Source organism: Trypanosoma brucei, chromosome 10 (assembly GCF_000002445.2).
Source record: "Trypanosoma brucei brucei TREU927 chromosome 10, whole genome shotgun sequence".
Lineage (NCBI taxonomy): Eukaryota > Euglenozoa > Kinetoplastea > Trypanosomatida > Trypanosomatidae > Trypanosoma > Trypanosoma brucei.
This window is the reverse complement of record NC_007283.1, coordinates 715,084-727,357: the sequence shown is the minus strand read 5'-3', so window position 1 is coordinate 727,357 and position 12,274 is coordinate 715,084. Positions and strand designations below refer to the sequence as shown.

The 12,274-nt window shown below is 48.7% G+C and overlaps 7 protein-coding genes across 7 annotated transcripts, besides 2 other annotated features; all 7 read right to left on the bottom strand.

Annotated features, from left to right (window-relative positions):
- Positions 1 to 36: 36 nt before the first annotated feature.
- Positions 37 to 59: a sequence feature (AT_rich).
- Positions 60 to 131: 72 nt separating this feature from the next.
- Positions 132 to 1,268, bottom strand: Tb10.70.4790 (hypothetical protein; the record flags this gene model as incomplete). The annotated part of the gene is made up of 1 exon (XM_817445.1): positions 132 to 1,268. One exon carries the CDS (start codon positions 1,266 to 1,268, stop codon positions 132 to 134), a length of 1,137 nt encoding a protein of 378 aa, XP_822538.1.
- Positions 1,269 to 1,832: 564 nt separating this feature from the next.
- On the bottom strand, positions 1,833 to 2,174 carry Tb10.70.4800 (ribosomal protein S25, putative; the record flags this gene model as incomplete). Its single annotated transcript, XM_817444.1, has 1 exon — positions 1,833 to 2,174. One exon carries the CDS (start codon positions 2,172 to 2,174, stop codon positions 1,833 to 1,835), a length of 342 nt encoding a protein of 113 aa, XP_822537.1.
- A 516-nt stretch (positions 2,175 to 2,690) lies between these two features.
- On the bottom strand, positions 2,691 to 3,101 carry Tb10.70.4810 (hypothetical protein, conserved; the record flags this gene model as incomplete). Its single annotated transcript, XM_817443.1, has 1 exon — positions 2,691 to 3,101. One exon carries the CDS (start codon positions 3,099 to 3,101, stop codon positions 2,691 to 2,693), a length of 411 nt encoding a protein of 136 aa, XP_822536.1.
- Positions 3,102 to 3,280: 179 nt separating this feature from the next.
- Positions 3,281 to 3,322: a microsatellite.
- A 362-nt stretch (positions 3,323 to 3,684) lies between these two features.
- On the bottom strand, positions 3,685 to 5,175 carry Tb10.70.4830 (hypothetical protein, conserved; the record flags this gene model as incomplete). The annotated part of the gene is made up of 1 exon (XM_817442.1): positions 3,685 to 5,175. One exon carries the CDS (start codon positions 5,173 to 5,175, stop codon positions 3,685 to 3,687), a length of 1,491 nt encoding a protein of 496 aa, XP_822535.1.
- Positions 5,176 to 6,155: 980 nt separating this feature from the next.
- Tb10.70.4840 (hypothetical protein, conserved) lies at positions 6,156 to 7,172 on the bottom strand (the record flags this gene model as incomplete). The annotated part of the gene is made up of 1 exon (XM_817441.1): positions 6,156 to 7,172. One exon carries the CDS (start codon positions 7,170 to 7,172, stop codon positions 6,156 to 6,158), a length of 1,017 nt encoding a protein of 338 aa, XP_822534.1.
- Positions 7,173 to 7,465: 293 nt separating this feature from the next.
- On the bottom strand, positions 7,466 to 7,948 carry Tb10.70.4850 (hypothetical protein, conserved; the record flags this gene model as incomplete). The annotated part of the gene is made up of 1 exon (XM_817440.1): positions 7,466 to 7,948. The coding sequence occupies one exon, from the start codon at positions 7,946 to 7,948 to the stop codon at positions 7,466 to 7,468; it is 483 nt and encodes a 160-aa protein (XP_822533.1).
- A 659-nt stretch (positions 7,949 to 8,607) lies between these two features.
- On the bottom strand, positions 8,608 to 11,814 carry Tb10.70.4860 (hypothetical protein, conserved; the record flags this gene model as incomplete). The annotated part of the gene is made up of 1 exon (XM_817439.1): positions 8,608 to 11,814. One exon carries the CDS (start codon positions 11,812 to 11,814, stop codon positions 8,608 to 8,610), a length of 3,207 nt encoding a protein of 1,068 aa, XP_822532.1.
- Positions 11,815 to 12,274: the final 460 nt, after the last annotated feature.

Sequence of the window (12,274 nt, the reverse complement as noted above, 5' to 3'; positions counted from 1 at the left end):
TGAGCGTCGATTTGTTGGTAAGAGCATTGCACCTTCATATATATATATATATAAATAAAGGCTACTTATCATTCCTCCCAGCTCACTTTCTTTTTCATCACACACACACACGCTTATTGCACAACGTGCTTTTACTGGGTCGTAGAAGGAATGCCATCCTCCTTGATGCCCTCTTTCATTGTTACGCGGGTTCCGTTTGGCCTACGAACAAGGCTACGTGTAGAGACCACAGGAATATCTTCTTCGTCAAGAAAATTGTTGTACGCCACCCGGCGGGAAATATCTCTTATCTTACTTTCATGGGTGAAGTACCGCCCTCCTCTGTTATTACCAGAAGAGACACTAATCACAATTCTATCCCCGAAACAGGAATGTGGGCGACTATTCCCTTCGTCATCAAGATCCTCAATGTCACTGCCATCACCGCTGCTCGATCCCCCGCTAAAGCTGTCGCTCATACACATACCAGAAGTTTCGTCAGTAATCTTATTAGGCGAATTTGAAGAAGAAAACAGAGCGTTTGTTGTTGCTGTTGCACCGTATCCCATGATCCCTCCGCATTCGCTTGCGAAAACACCTTCCGGTTGTTCTTGTTGTCGTAAAGAGGAGCAAACAAGGCCATCAACAACTGTCGACCTCGGCCGCATCGATGATAATGTATGAGCGAGTACCGAGCCGCTTTTCAAGCCCTGACTCAATCCCAATGAGACGCACCCCTCGCGACGGATGGTGAAGGGATCTGCAATTGTCTCTGATTGTGCCCGCCGGCGCGCTGCCGTGGGTGACTCCAACGCTGTCCGGGGTCGTAGAGACTTCTTCGCATTTGCGAGTTCTCCAACACCAGAGCCGGTCTTCCACTCGGTCCCAACTTCAGTGTTACGACTTAGAGTGTGTTCACCATGCCGACGGCCGACCTGTTCCCCCACTTTCTTCAGTTGACGCAAGTTTATAACAGGTTCCAACGTCCCAACTGGGATGTGTAGGCTCGGGCGCTTAAAAATTCGGCGCCTGACGTTCGGCACGGGCACTGTAGGCAGACGAGGTAGTGCCAACCCGGTATTCCCCAACGGTGCCATCACCAGCGCTGTGGGTTTCTTGATGGTTGGGTCCTTGTCTTGCGATTGTAACGGGGGTTCAACACTCCGCCCACGTCCTGGAAATTTATTTGAGGATAATCCACCTTTCCTCGCCTCTTGACTTTCAACAAGGGATTCATTGGAAAGCAATCGTCTTCCATTGAATGGTGCACTGAGGGTAACGCGCTCCATTCTTGGTATAAGCAGTACAAACCACACGCTCCAACTCGGTGTGGGAGAGTGGTAATATAAGTGCGTTCACGAAGTGGGTCTTATATACCACTGGACCCGATCACCCAAATAACCTAAAGTTACAGGGCGGAAACTGTACCAAAGCATAAAATTGCGGGTAGGAATGATAGAAAAAAAAAAGTAAGACAGGGAGGAGAGTGATGCACAAACGATTGCGGCAAGAGTTTCGAAAAAAAAAAGGCACAGGAGTGCAGAACAATGACGGTCGTCCCGCAAAACACAAACGCTATGTGCGTAGCCCTACGCAAAACAACACGTGTTAGAAGACAAACTATTGTAAAAGAAATAAGGCAAAGTATTCACACGGAAGCAGCAGGAAGGGGAGGAATGAAAGGGGATAATAATAAAAAAAAGGAAAGTAGAGTTGGCACACCAAGCAAAATGCTGTTGCAAACTTGCGCGCCACCTCGTGGCGGCCCCAGCACCGTCATGGTCACAACCGAGAAATGTTAGTTTGCATTCGCCTACTTTCCCTCTTCATCGATAAGCCCAGTTCTCCCTCCTTTATGCGGTAGCAGCGCGCGTGTAAACGCGAAACTTACTGCTGCATGAAACCAACCGAATGAGCCCCTGTCTGCACAAGTGCTGGAGCCCCTTCCCAGCAAGAGCCACGGAGATTTTCAGACGGTCACTGATGATGGATGGTGTGATAACCTTGTATTTCGGTACTTCCTTCATGAGTTTGTCCATCGTCTCCTTATCGAACATAACGGCGTTCTGAAGTGCCTCACGGGTACGACCTTTAGACCACTTCTTTGCGGCCTTCTTGGCACCCTTGTTGAGGTTCTCCATCTTGCCCTTCTTGGGCGCCTGCTTGGTATCCTTTCCTCCCTTCTTTGGCGGCATGGCTACAGTCCGTGCCCTTCCGGTGCGATCTACGGTGAGGGCACAGGTCAAAATAAGCGTGCAAACATCACAACGAAAAAACAAAAAGAAAGAGATATGTATATATGTGTGTAGTCATAAGTATTATTTTTTTCTTGAGGGGCAGTAAATCATGCGGGGCCAGCAGAGACAGGAACAGCGAAAGCAGCACATATTGCTTTTCTCTTGTTTTTCAACTTCTACTCGATATTTACTCCAACACAATCACGCATTTGCATTGCTTTGACCGTAAAGCAGCCTTGAAAGGAAACGGATGACTCCATGTAGCACGTACGTTTAACACACCACTCATTGGCACAAGGCTGGCGACGAACAATATGAAAGTGAAGATTGTGACAAAACAAACAGAGAAGTCGCTAACACTTGCATTTTTGAAAAGTCGTACACATATTCTTCTCACAGTGAAATGATGATGGCGATAACTACAAACACACGCCACCCCTACACACCACTAACACCCCGCTACCAACCATCAGACTATTTTTCAGAAAAATCACCCTCACCCCCCATTGGTTTACTGGGTGCATGGTGACAGTAGTGATCATCGTAACCATAAACGTCTCGGTTATTGAGGCCCAGCAACTCACTCTGAGCCTTCGTCTCTCCGAGTAGCGCCACCAACTCCTGTTTATTCTTATAGCTAGACCAGCTGTATCGCTTCATCATTGCACGATACTTCCGTACGGTTATGAGATCTTGCAGACGCCCAAGAACAGAGCGACCTTTAGCTAAGCTATGAGCAAACTCCGGTGTGCCAGGCACTACTCGAGTGGCGCTGAAACCCTCTTGAACAGCAGCCCTGTACGCCGTAGTGGACCCACAAAATGTCGTGGCATGTGGGGCCAACTGCATAAAATCCAAGTAAAGTTTAGCAACACGGGGATGCATTTAGACGGAAGTGTGGGAGTTTGATCTGCAACCGCCAACCCTCAACACGAACCTTTGAAGGGAACCGAGAGCAATGCTACACGAGGTGGCTAATTGGTTAATGCATGCATACTTCTAAAGCAACGGAAAAGGAAAGAGGGAAATGAGGATCTCTAACGGAGCAAATAGTAGGAAATAGGTATATATTATATATATATATATATATATATATATATATATATTTAAAAAGGGAGAAAATTCGTTGTTTCAACTTAATTGAAACCACGACCGACACTTGCTCCATATATGCATATTTGGGCCGCTTGGAACCATATGCCACCGTCCAGAGAAGAAACGGGGCGAGATGCGACAACGAAAGGAAAAATACAGAGCAAAGTGGAAACTACTAAAAGTAATGTGGACAAAGCACCACGGCATGAAAACGCAAAGAAAAATAACAATGAAAGCCAAGAAGCAAGCGCTCCTAAAAAAAAAAGTATAATAATAACAACAAAAAACAAGTAAACGAAAAAGGGACAACGAGAGGAGAGTCGCCATCGCCCCCTTTTCCCCACTAGAGGAGTCGACTAGGTTCCAGTGCACCTTACAGCTTCAGGAGACGTGTTTCGACAGCCCACTGAAGTGCTGCAGCGGTTGAGCCAACTGATGACTGAGTGGCAGCGTCACCACGACTTTCCGCCACAACTCCACCATCAGCATTCAATTCCATCACATGTGATGGCGTGTCACCTTCCATCAAATGTAACTGCAGTAGCCGCTGAACGTCTGCTACGAAAAGTGGATTCTGCGACGTTCGCACGATGTGTGCCAAACTGTCTGCAATACTCTGTATCAGTAGTGGGCATGACTGCCCTATAGGCACTATCGTCCCGACCTCGATTTCAGGCCCAGCCGCAACACACGCCGCACCATCCTCTCTGGAGGGTGAGACCATCGCGCGATGGACAAAGCTGTCCGAGTTCTCGGCAACCAACCGGCATAAGGCCGCCTCAACTGTTTCTGCAAGCTTTCCCGCAAGCTGCAGTAGAGAAGGTTTCATGCTAGCTACCGGAGCCGCAGTGTCCTCATATGGCGATATCACACGGTACCACAAATCGCGCGGCCCGTCCACAATGACTGTAACGCTGCGCACACGGAGAGCGTCAAGAGTACCGCGGAGGTAGACACTGCAGCCCATGTCTTTTCCAAGCCCACACACGTCGTAGTGGTTACCTTTACCTTCCAGGGTGCTCGCGTGTAGCGCTCCCCACGAAAGCGCTGGGAGCAGATACTTTTCGTTGAACTCAGCTAGGAGGGGAAAACAAAACGATGTATCTTTCCCCGGTTTAATGCATCCCTTCTGAGACTGTCGCACTCGTTTTCTGCTTTCGCGCAAGTTGTTTGGAGAAAGTGCCTCCCTAAAACAGGCATCCCCATCGATGGCATTCAAGAACAAAGCCACTGTGTGATAACCCACACGGGGACCAAGCGGAACTGCCGCGTTAAGAAGAGCGGCAACACGGACATCGTACCTCGCTTCCGATGTGTCATTATCATCCAGGTCCCGTGCCGTTATCGTCGACATCATCGTCGCGCTGTGAATTGCGCCGAGGATCCCATCGCGATCCCTGTTCCACGATAGGTGCGGTACGTACGGGAGCAGCAACACCGATAGATGACTTGGAACGCCTGTGAGAGCGGAACAGATAGCCAGCCGCCGCTGCAGCTGCGAACACCAGTGGGCACTAAGCTGCGTTCCTTGCCTTTCAGAAATAGCAGCACCTGCGGAGTCTCTCGAAGTCACAGCGGTCGCAAATAAGATGTGATATGTGAATACTGTTCCATTACTTTTCGCTAGCACCGCGTCAAAAGTACAGTTCTTAGCCGTATCGCAGTTCCAATCGAGCGAGCTAAGCAATCGTGCCTCAACGGTAATTGTAGATGCCATTGGGAGCGCCGCTGGCTCCACCCGAAGTTCTTCTGTTGGACAACATAGCGTCACTGTGTGAATTTGATGTAAACGAACAAGATGGACAATCTCAACCGCAAACGTTTCGGCGGTAACGCTCTTCGTCCCTTCCCTGGTGGCTGGCATCAAGAAAGAAAGAGAAAGCGCGTCGATCTCCCTAACCTCACCTACAAATATTTCCCGCGGCAATGGGCAAATGTGTTGAATTCCAGATAAGGAAAAGAAAGTTGCATGTGTGTAAAGGAAGGGTTGACAGAGTTCACGCTGCGTTCAGAAAGAGAAAAAGAAAAATCTGACGGCACAACTATGAAACCAAATGTGCTTTACCACACAAACATGCACACATACGTGGCCCCAAGGTTTTTTTAGTGTAATAACCGTCCTCATGTATGTCCTCCAGTCAGCGTGTTAAACACTTACGCATTCTCTTTGACCACACCTTTCACATCAACTGTACGGAAGACCTGTATACATGTATACATTGATCTTTCCAAAGAAAGGAAAAAAAGTAAGGTGGGTGGAAGATTCTTCTTTGCCCCGCAAAGTGTTTACAGGACAGACATCTAAAACTTATTTAAGGGAGAGCACCGCTCTCATCGAGGTCGGTGTGCCAGATGTTGGGCAGTAATATACATAATGGATAATAAATATTGCATGAGATGTCCTTTACCGCACCTTTTATGTGCCCAGGTAAAACAAAGAAAAAAAAAACATGCACATATTTAAATAAAATAATCTGTTGGCATCACGAAGACACTCCTTTCCTTTTCCCTATCGTGAACAATCTGGAATGATGGCAGCCGTCTTTCCAATTTTTATTTTTCTAAGTTACCTTTTTTTTTCCTCACTCCTCTCCTCACCTTCACCGCCTGGCTTCCTCCCCCTCTTCTTTCCCATTTTCCCACTGCGATCTCCTCTTGGCTGCCTTCATTCCGTACACCGTTGTTTCTTCCGCTCTATTTTCCAGTGTTCCCCATCTTCATTCCACCAGCGTTCATACCACCTCACACACCTTTTTTTACAGCTTTCCTTCCTGGTACGCCCTTTCTCAGCAGTTTCTGTGCTCCAAAGACGCCGCGTCATAATGCTTTGGAACCTAACCGTCTCTACATGGCATCGGGGCATTCACCTTCACCAGTGGCACCTTCCTCAGCAGGAATGTCTCCGGAAAGCACTTTTAGGAAATCCTCTGTCTTTTTCTCTAAGTCGTCGTGCAGTGGACACATGGTGTCATCGTACTCATCACGCACGGTAACAAATTTACTCGCAATACGCGCCTTCAGATCAGCCATTCCCTCAGTTGCAGTGGCGGCGTCCTCCTTTAATGTCTGCAGGGCACGGCGCAGCTCACCGGCCTTCTTGCGGCGCTCTTCAACTGACATGGGCTCCACTGGCCGCTTCACAAGGTCCATCACTTGAAAATAGTCACGTACCGCGTGCAACAAACTCCCAATAACTCCCAGCGGTACGGAAACTACCGCAAGGGCCTCGGGTGCGTGCTCAGGATTGAGGCAGTACTGCTCAAGCTCCTCCAGTACATCATCTGGAAGGCGTTTCTGCAGTAGCGTGCGCATGCGGCTGACGAAGAAAGTGTAGAAGTAGTTCTCACTAAGAACCACTTGTACGTTTTCCCAGCTCAAATCCTCCTCTCCCCGAACCCTCATGATCATTCTCATTGTAGCTACGGCCTGCCTGGGAGGATATTCGTAGTTTCGTAGGACACAGAGCTCATTGTACGCAACATTCTCCAGCTTCTGATAACATTCTTTTAAGCTGCATTCCACAGGATGCAACGGTTCCCGCTCAAGTACCATCAAATCGCGCGTGGAGACAATAGTTGTTCCGCAGCGCTGCTCCTGGAGCAAAGCGATGCGTTCTGTCCACACGAGTTCCCTTTCCACTGCCTTTCGCTTCTGCTCACTGGCATAAATAATGGTGCGAAAGGTCGCAGCCTGCGGTTCGTAGTGGTGCAACACGCGTGCAATATTCGCACGGTACTCTGAACTAAGTAAGCCAAGTTGTGCTGCTTTCATTTGAACATCACCTTCTATGTCGGCAAGGGCTGCCAATTGCTGTGAGGACGGCCACTGAACGCCCTCTTGCCGAGCATCGTCGTTACACATTTTCTTAAAACTGATATGCCCATAAAAAGAAAAAAGGAAAGCAAGAGCAGATGTACACAATAAATAAATAACAGGGAGGGGGAAAAGAGAGAAGTGAAATAAGGGAGTAAAAAGGGAAGAACAAATATAACGTCAGTGCAGTCATTCACACGCAGCCAACTCCTCATCGATATCACAAATTTTCATAGGTGCCCAAAGGATCCCTTCGAGGGTATTTCTTTTCCCCGTTCCCAAACCTTATCCAACACACACTCGCTATCACGGCAAGAACGCGCACACCACCGTTGAATAGTTCAGTTTCTCAGAAAACTGGACCAACGTGTGCGGGAGAATTCCTTCCAGTTCATCTCCAACTGTGTGTAAATATCTGCTGAGGTCTGAGGTGACCAGTTAATTTCCTCCTCAAGTCGCGTGAAAGTGTCCAGCGGAAAGTAAGCGGCCTGTAGTTCTTTATTCCCACTTCGTATACCCACCGGTCGCTCCAGGTTGTTCAACTTTAGCGCCATCAAAACGTCCTGATGTTCCCGTATGATTTTGTCTACCTTTCCCATTTCTTCCTCACCCATGTCAAGCTGAAGTATAATATACCGTGCATACGTTAAGGGCGTATTGTCTGCATCACGGAAGCGACTATAGGGCCGCATAATCCCCTCGTTTGTGATGCTTCTGATAAGACCACCGTTGCTATAGACAGCAACACCGATCTCACGCAACGCCTGCGAAGTGAATCGACGTTGTCGTGGCTTCATCACCAGTACAAAAGAATAAAAAACCATACTGACACTACCACTTCTCTCGTTTAAAATAAAGATACAGAAATGCGCGCTTGTGGATGTCTTTCGCCCGTCCTTCTTAATTCAGTACAAAAGAGGCAAGATTGCGCTTGTGCCCGTGCTGATGTTTGGCCTTCCGCGCTACCGCCGTCTCTGTACAGCAGATAAGAAGATTTATGAATCCACCGTACTTTACCCACTAATACACTGTCACAGAGGCAGAAAAAAAGAAAATAAAGATAAAGAAGTAACAAAACTAAAGAAAAGTATTAAAAAGGGGAGGTGGGAGAAGTGGTTATTGTGTGGGAAAAGGGGAATCCTCCAATAACCGTGCAAGGGGGAAATCGAGAATTTAAAGGACAAAAGGTGAATTACACGGGAGCACCAAACACCGCACACTCACTAAAACAGAGGCTGTTGTGTGGGTAACGACCGGATGAACGGCATCAACCTTGAAGGTGAATTGATTGCTGCAAGTGACTCGAATGTCCTTATTCGATTGCAACGGACCGACCCAACAGATATTTTCATCAGCTCAGTTCAGCAACAACAACAAAACAGATTGGGGTGGTAGAAAATAAATGAAGACGCCCATCCCTTACTCTTTTTTTTTTTTACAACCCCGCAGCCTGAAAGGGGTTATATTCCGCGCCTACTCCACTTTATGGGGTGGTGTCCAAAAGGATACGTAACTTGTCAGGGTGAAGGTCCTCCACTGAGGTGCGGCCCGGAAGATCTGAAGAAAGAGTGGTAGTGATGTCAGAGCCCCCTTCTGATGACAAGTTGAGAAGTTGTTCGTAACGTCTTTCGTACACAGCTAAAGTTATATCTAGCACACCCTGCATAACCCGATCACGCAAAGGAGGTGAGGCCAACGAAGAAACAATGGGGACATAGAGTCGGCCTGAGGCCGCTACAACACTATAAAATTCATTAAGTTTATCCATGACGGTGCGAGTGTCAAATTCCTTAGCGGCCACACCACCCTCACCATCCCCCCCGCCAGTAGACTCGATAGTTTTAGCCGCTTCGGGAGTACAAATAGCCTTTTCCATTTCATCACCTTCATTCGTGGCCTCTCCCAAGTAGTGTCGCGCGACACACTGGGAGAGGGCTGCTACCAATTCCTTTATAAGGTCTTCAATGCGCTCCATTACAGTGCTCAAGAGAGGCATGGTGTAATGAGCCAACTTGCTTCCGCTCGCGGAACTGCCTGTGTGAGGGACAAGCGTTTCATATAAGGCATTCATGGTATTCAGTTGAATCACCAACTTGCAAGGTTCGTCAACGCCGCTGCTTAAAACAGGTTGGTGCGCCAGTACCGTTGGAAATGACATCAAATGCTGCACAATCACGGCAAAGAACTGCTCGCTGCATGGAGGGGCAGCACTGGCCGCCTCAGCTCCTCCAGAGACCTCCTGCACTAAACCATACGATGGAGAAACGTGGAGGGACTCCATAATTTCCGCATGCTTCTGTGCTTCGACCATAGTGGCTTGCAAAACACGGAGGCACTCCGCTACTTCAGGAGGCACGGGAAGAACCATGGTTTCGAGTGTGCGAAGCAACTCAGCCGCCTGTGCCTGATGCTTGGAGAGACCACTACGCAAATAAGGATTACAACTAGCGGGTCGGCCACTGAAACTTGAGGGCTTCAACCCTTGTGTAGAAGCCGATCTTTCCTGCGCTTTCATTTGGTCTTCATGGAAGGAACTACCATCTAACCCACGTTCATCCTCCACTTTGTATTCGAGCAAAAAGTCAACAACGAAGTACCTGGCAGTGCCTCCCAATTTCCATTCCAGTGCTTCAGCAGACGCCAACCGGCGGAGAATGGCAGAACGACTGACAACACCTGCCACACTATCTAACGAGTGGTCTGAGAGGTGTTTGGCTATCGTATGATACACACGAAGTAGCTGCATCTTTCCATCGTCTGCGATTAGACGCGTGAGTGCGGCATCACGGCCAAGTAAAGCGGTAAACGTACTGGTGCTGCAATATGTAAAGAGCTGCAGTAGGGCATGAGTTGTTTGAAGACCACTTGTCAGGCTTGACACCGTCGTTGCCACCAGCGCCTCCAACTGCGAGCGGTTCATCACGTGTTGGTAGCGATTTTCTGCTTTTGAAGCACCCGAAACCAAGGAGAGTGGGCGGCCCGCCGCAGCCGAAAGAAGACGCGCGATGCCACCAGTAAGACCAATAGGCCCCGAGGGTCCCATTCGGGAGGATCCCGCTTTACTACTAAAATCTTCGGTGCCAGGGGATCCCGCTTCACCGGTGTTCGAACCAACCCCATCAGCATCTTGGAGATTCGACGCCGTCCGCAGAAACCTCTCCAGCACGCCCTCCAGCACACTTTGGATATGTTTGCAGAGAACGTCAAAGACGGAATCGAGAACCGATGACTTACTCAACATCAAATCTTCACCGACGGGTTCGTCAAAGTGATTTGCCACCGTCGCGGAACACGGAGAGCCTCTACCACCCTCTAACGCATCAGTGCACTCACCTTTCCCACCAGAAAGCGGTGGTTGGCGTGGCTCCAACACTGGGGAAGTGAAGAAAGTTGAAAAGAAATCGTCTTCGTCCACAATTGCCTGGTGCAACCAAGCGAAGAGTGAACTAAAGAAAAAAACGGGGTTGCCGATCTCCGCCTCTAATGGTCGTATACCCGCACTACTGCCTTCACCTCCCCCTGCTGAGTTGTGGCGTTCCCCACCCCCCATGTGATACGTGCGGGAAGCCGTCGTCGTGGAACCGGTGGTCAGAAGATGAAAATATTGCCGAAGTACCGCTGCGCGTCGCAACCGAGCAACCTCCTCTACAACCGATGCCCACTGTGCTTTGTTCTCCTCTCGGAGAAAATTCATGCACCGCAAGTAAAAATTGGTCAATTCTGGTGCCTCCCCGCAGCTGGATGTAGGACCCGAGGTTGAGCGACCCGACAGGGTTTTTAGATGGCGTGCCACCTTTTCTGTACCCTTTATTATAGCAATGTACGTGCTGTCCATCACTGCTGCAGCGCTCTGGTAGCTTTCACGCGAGAGGAGCATCTGACGGCACTCACGGTGAGTCGCTTGCACACTGCTAAGCACATCAAGGTAAGTGGTATCAACAGACCCCTCCTCTAATATCCGCTGCTCTTCCGCTGTAAAGTGATATCTGCCTTGGAACTCCTTTATTTCCCTCTCCCTCTGATGAACCAAAGTCAACTCAGCTTGGAGTGTTGTCATGAGACCGGAAAAATCTTCTGCCTGAGCGGCATGAGCACCTAGAGTCGCCTCAAGTACCTCACTTTCACGATGAAGTTTTGTTACTAACGAATACACTTCCTCAAACACCTCGTTGAGGGTCGACCACTCCTGCAAAAAACGTTGGTGAACATCCACAACACGACCCTCAAGCGCTGCACGGAGCGCTGCTGAAGAGTGCGAGCTAAGGGATGAAGCAGTGCCGGTAGTTGTGGTAGTGGTGGCAGTTGTAACACCATTTGCATTCACAGACGCAACTGCACTGTTATGTTGTTGGGGGCGTTGAAGTGGCGTTGTTTTCTCGCTTCCGCCGGATGGCAAATCCCCTCTCTGAAAATATAAGCCCTCAAGAAACTCTGGCACAACATCATTCATGTAGAGAACTAGCTCCCGAAAGTTGTCATTGACAGTAACGTCTAGCAGCTTTTGTACTTTTCGAGTCGTTGCAAAGTTACGCGTGGATGAAACAAATCTTTCGGTTGTCAAACCCCCCGCAACTTCAGTTCCGAAGATAGAATGTTGCGGTTCCGAGTTCCTTTTCTCAATCCTCCCCACATCCCCCGATGTCACTCCGGGTCGTATGCCTCCCTTCCTCACAGCCTCAGAGTTGTCCATTCTCACTGCTAACGTCGTTGTGTCCGATATTACCCCCTTAATCTCCCACCACTTAACACAGTAAAACTGCTGGCGGTACAGACCTAATGAAGATTATTCAGAACCACTAGTTATATCCGATGAGAGCAAAAAAAAAAAACTTCGGCAGCAGGACAAAGGTAAAACAAGCATGAGTGACAAAACCAACGAGGATGAGCATCCATGAGGCATGCATTCCTTTCCCGCCGAATAAATGATTCGAGTTGGTATAGTGATTTTTTCAAAATAAAAAGTGGGGAAATTCCACCAACAAAATGGTGCCAAAGGAAAGACAAGTACTCAAAGCGAACATTGAAAGGGAATAAAGGAAGTGAATGGCTACATATCTTCACAAACTACATTTCCTCCCCGACCGGATTTGTTCATGTACCAGGAGCAGAAAATAAAGTAAAACATTTTCCCCACACTCCCGTCACTTCCC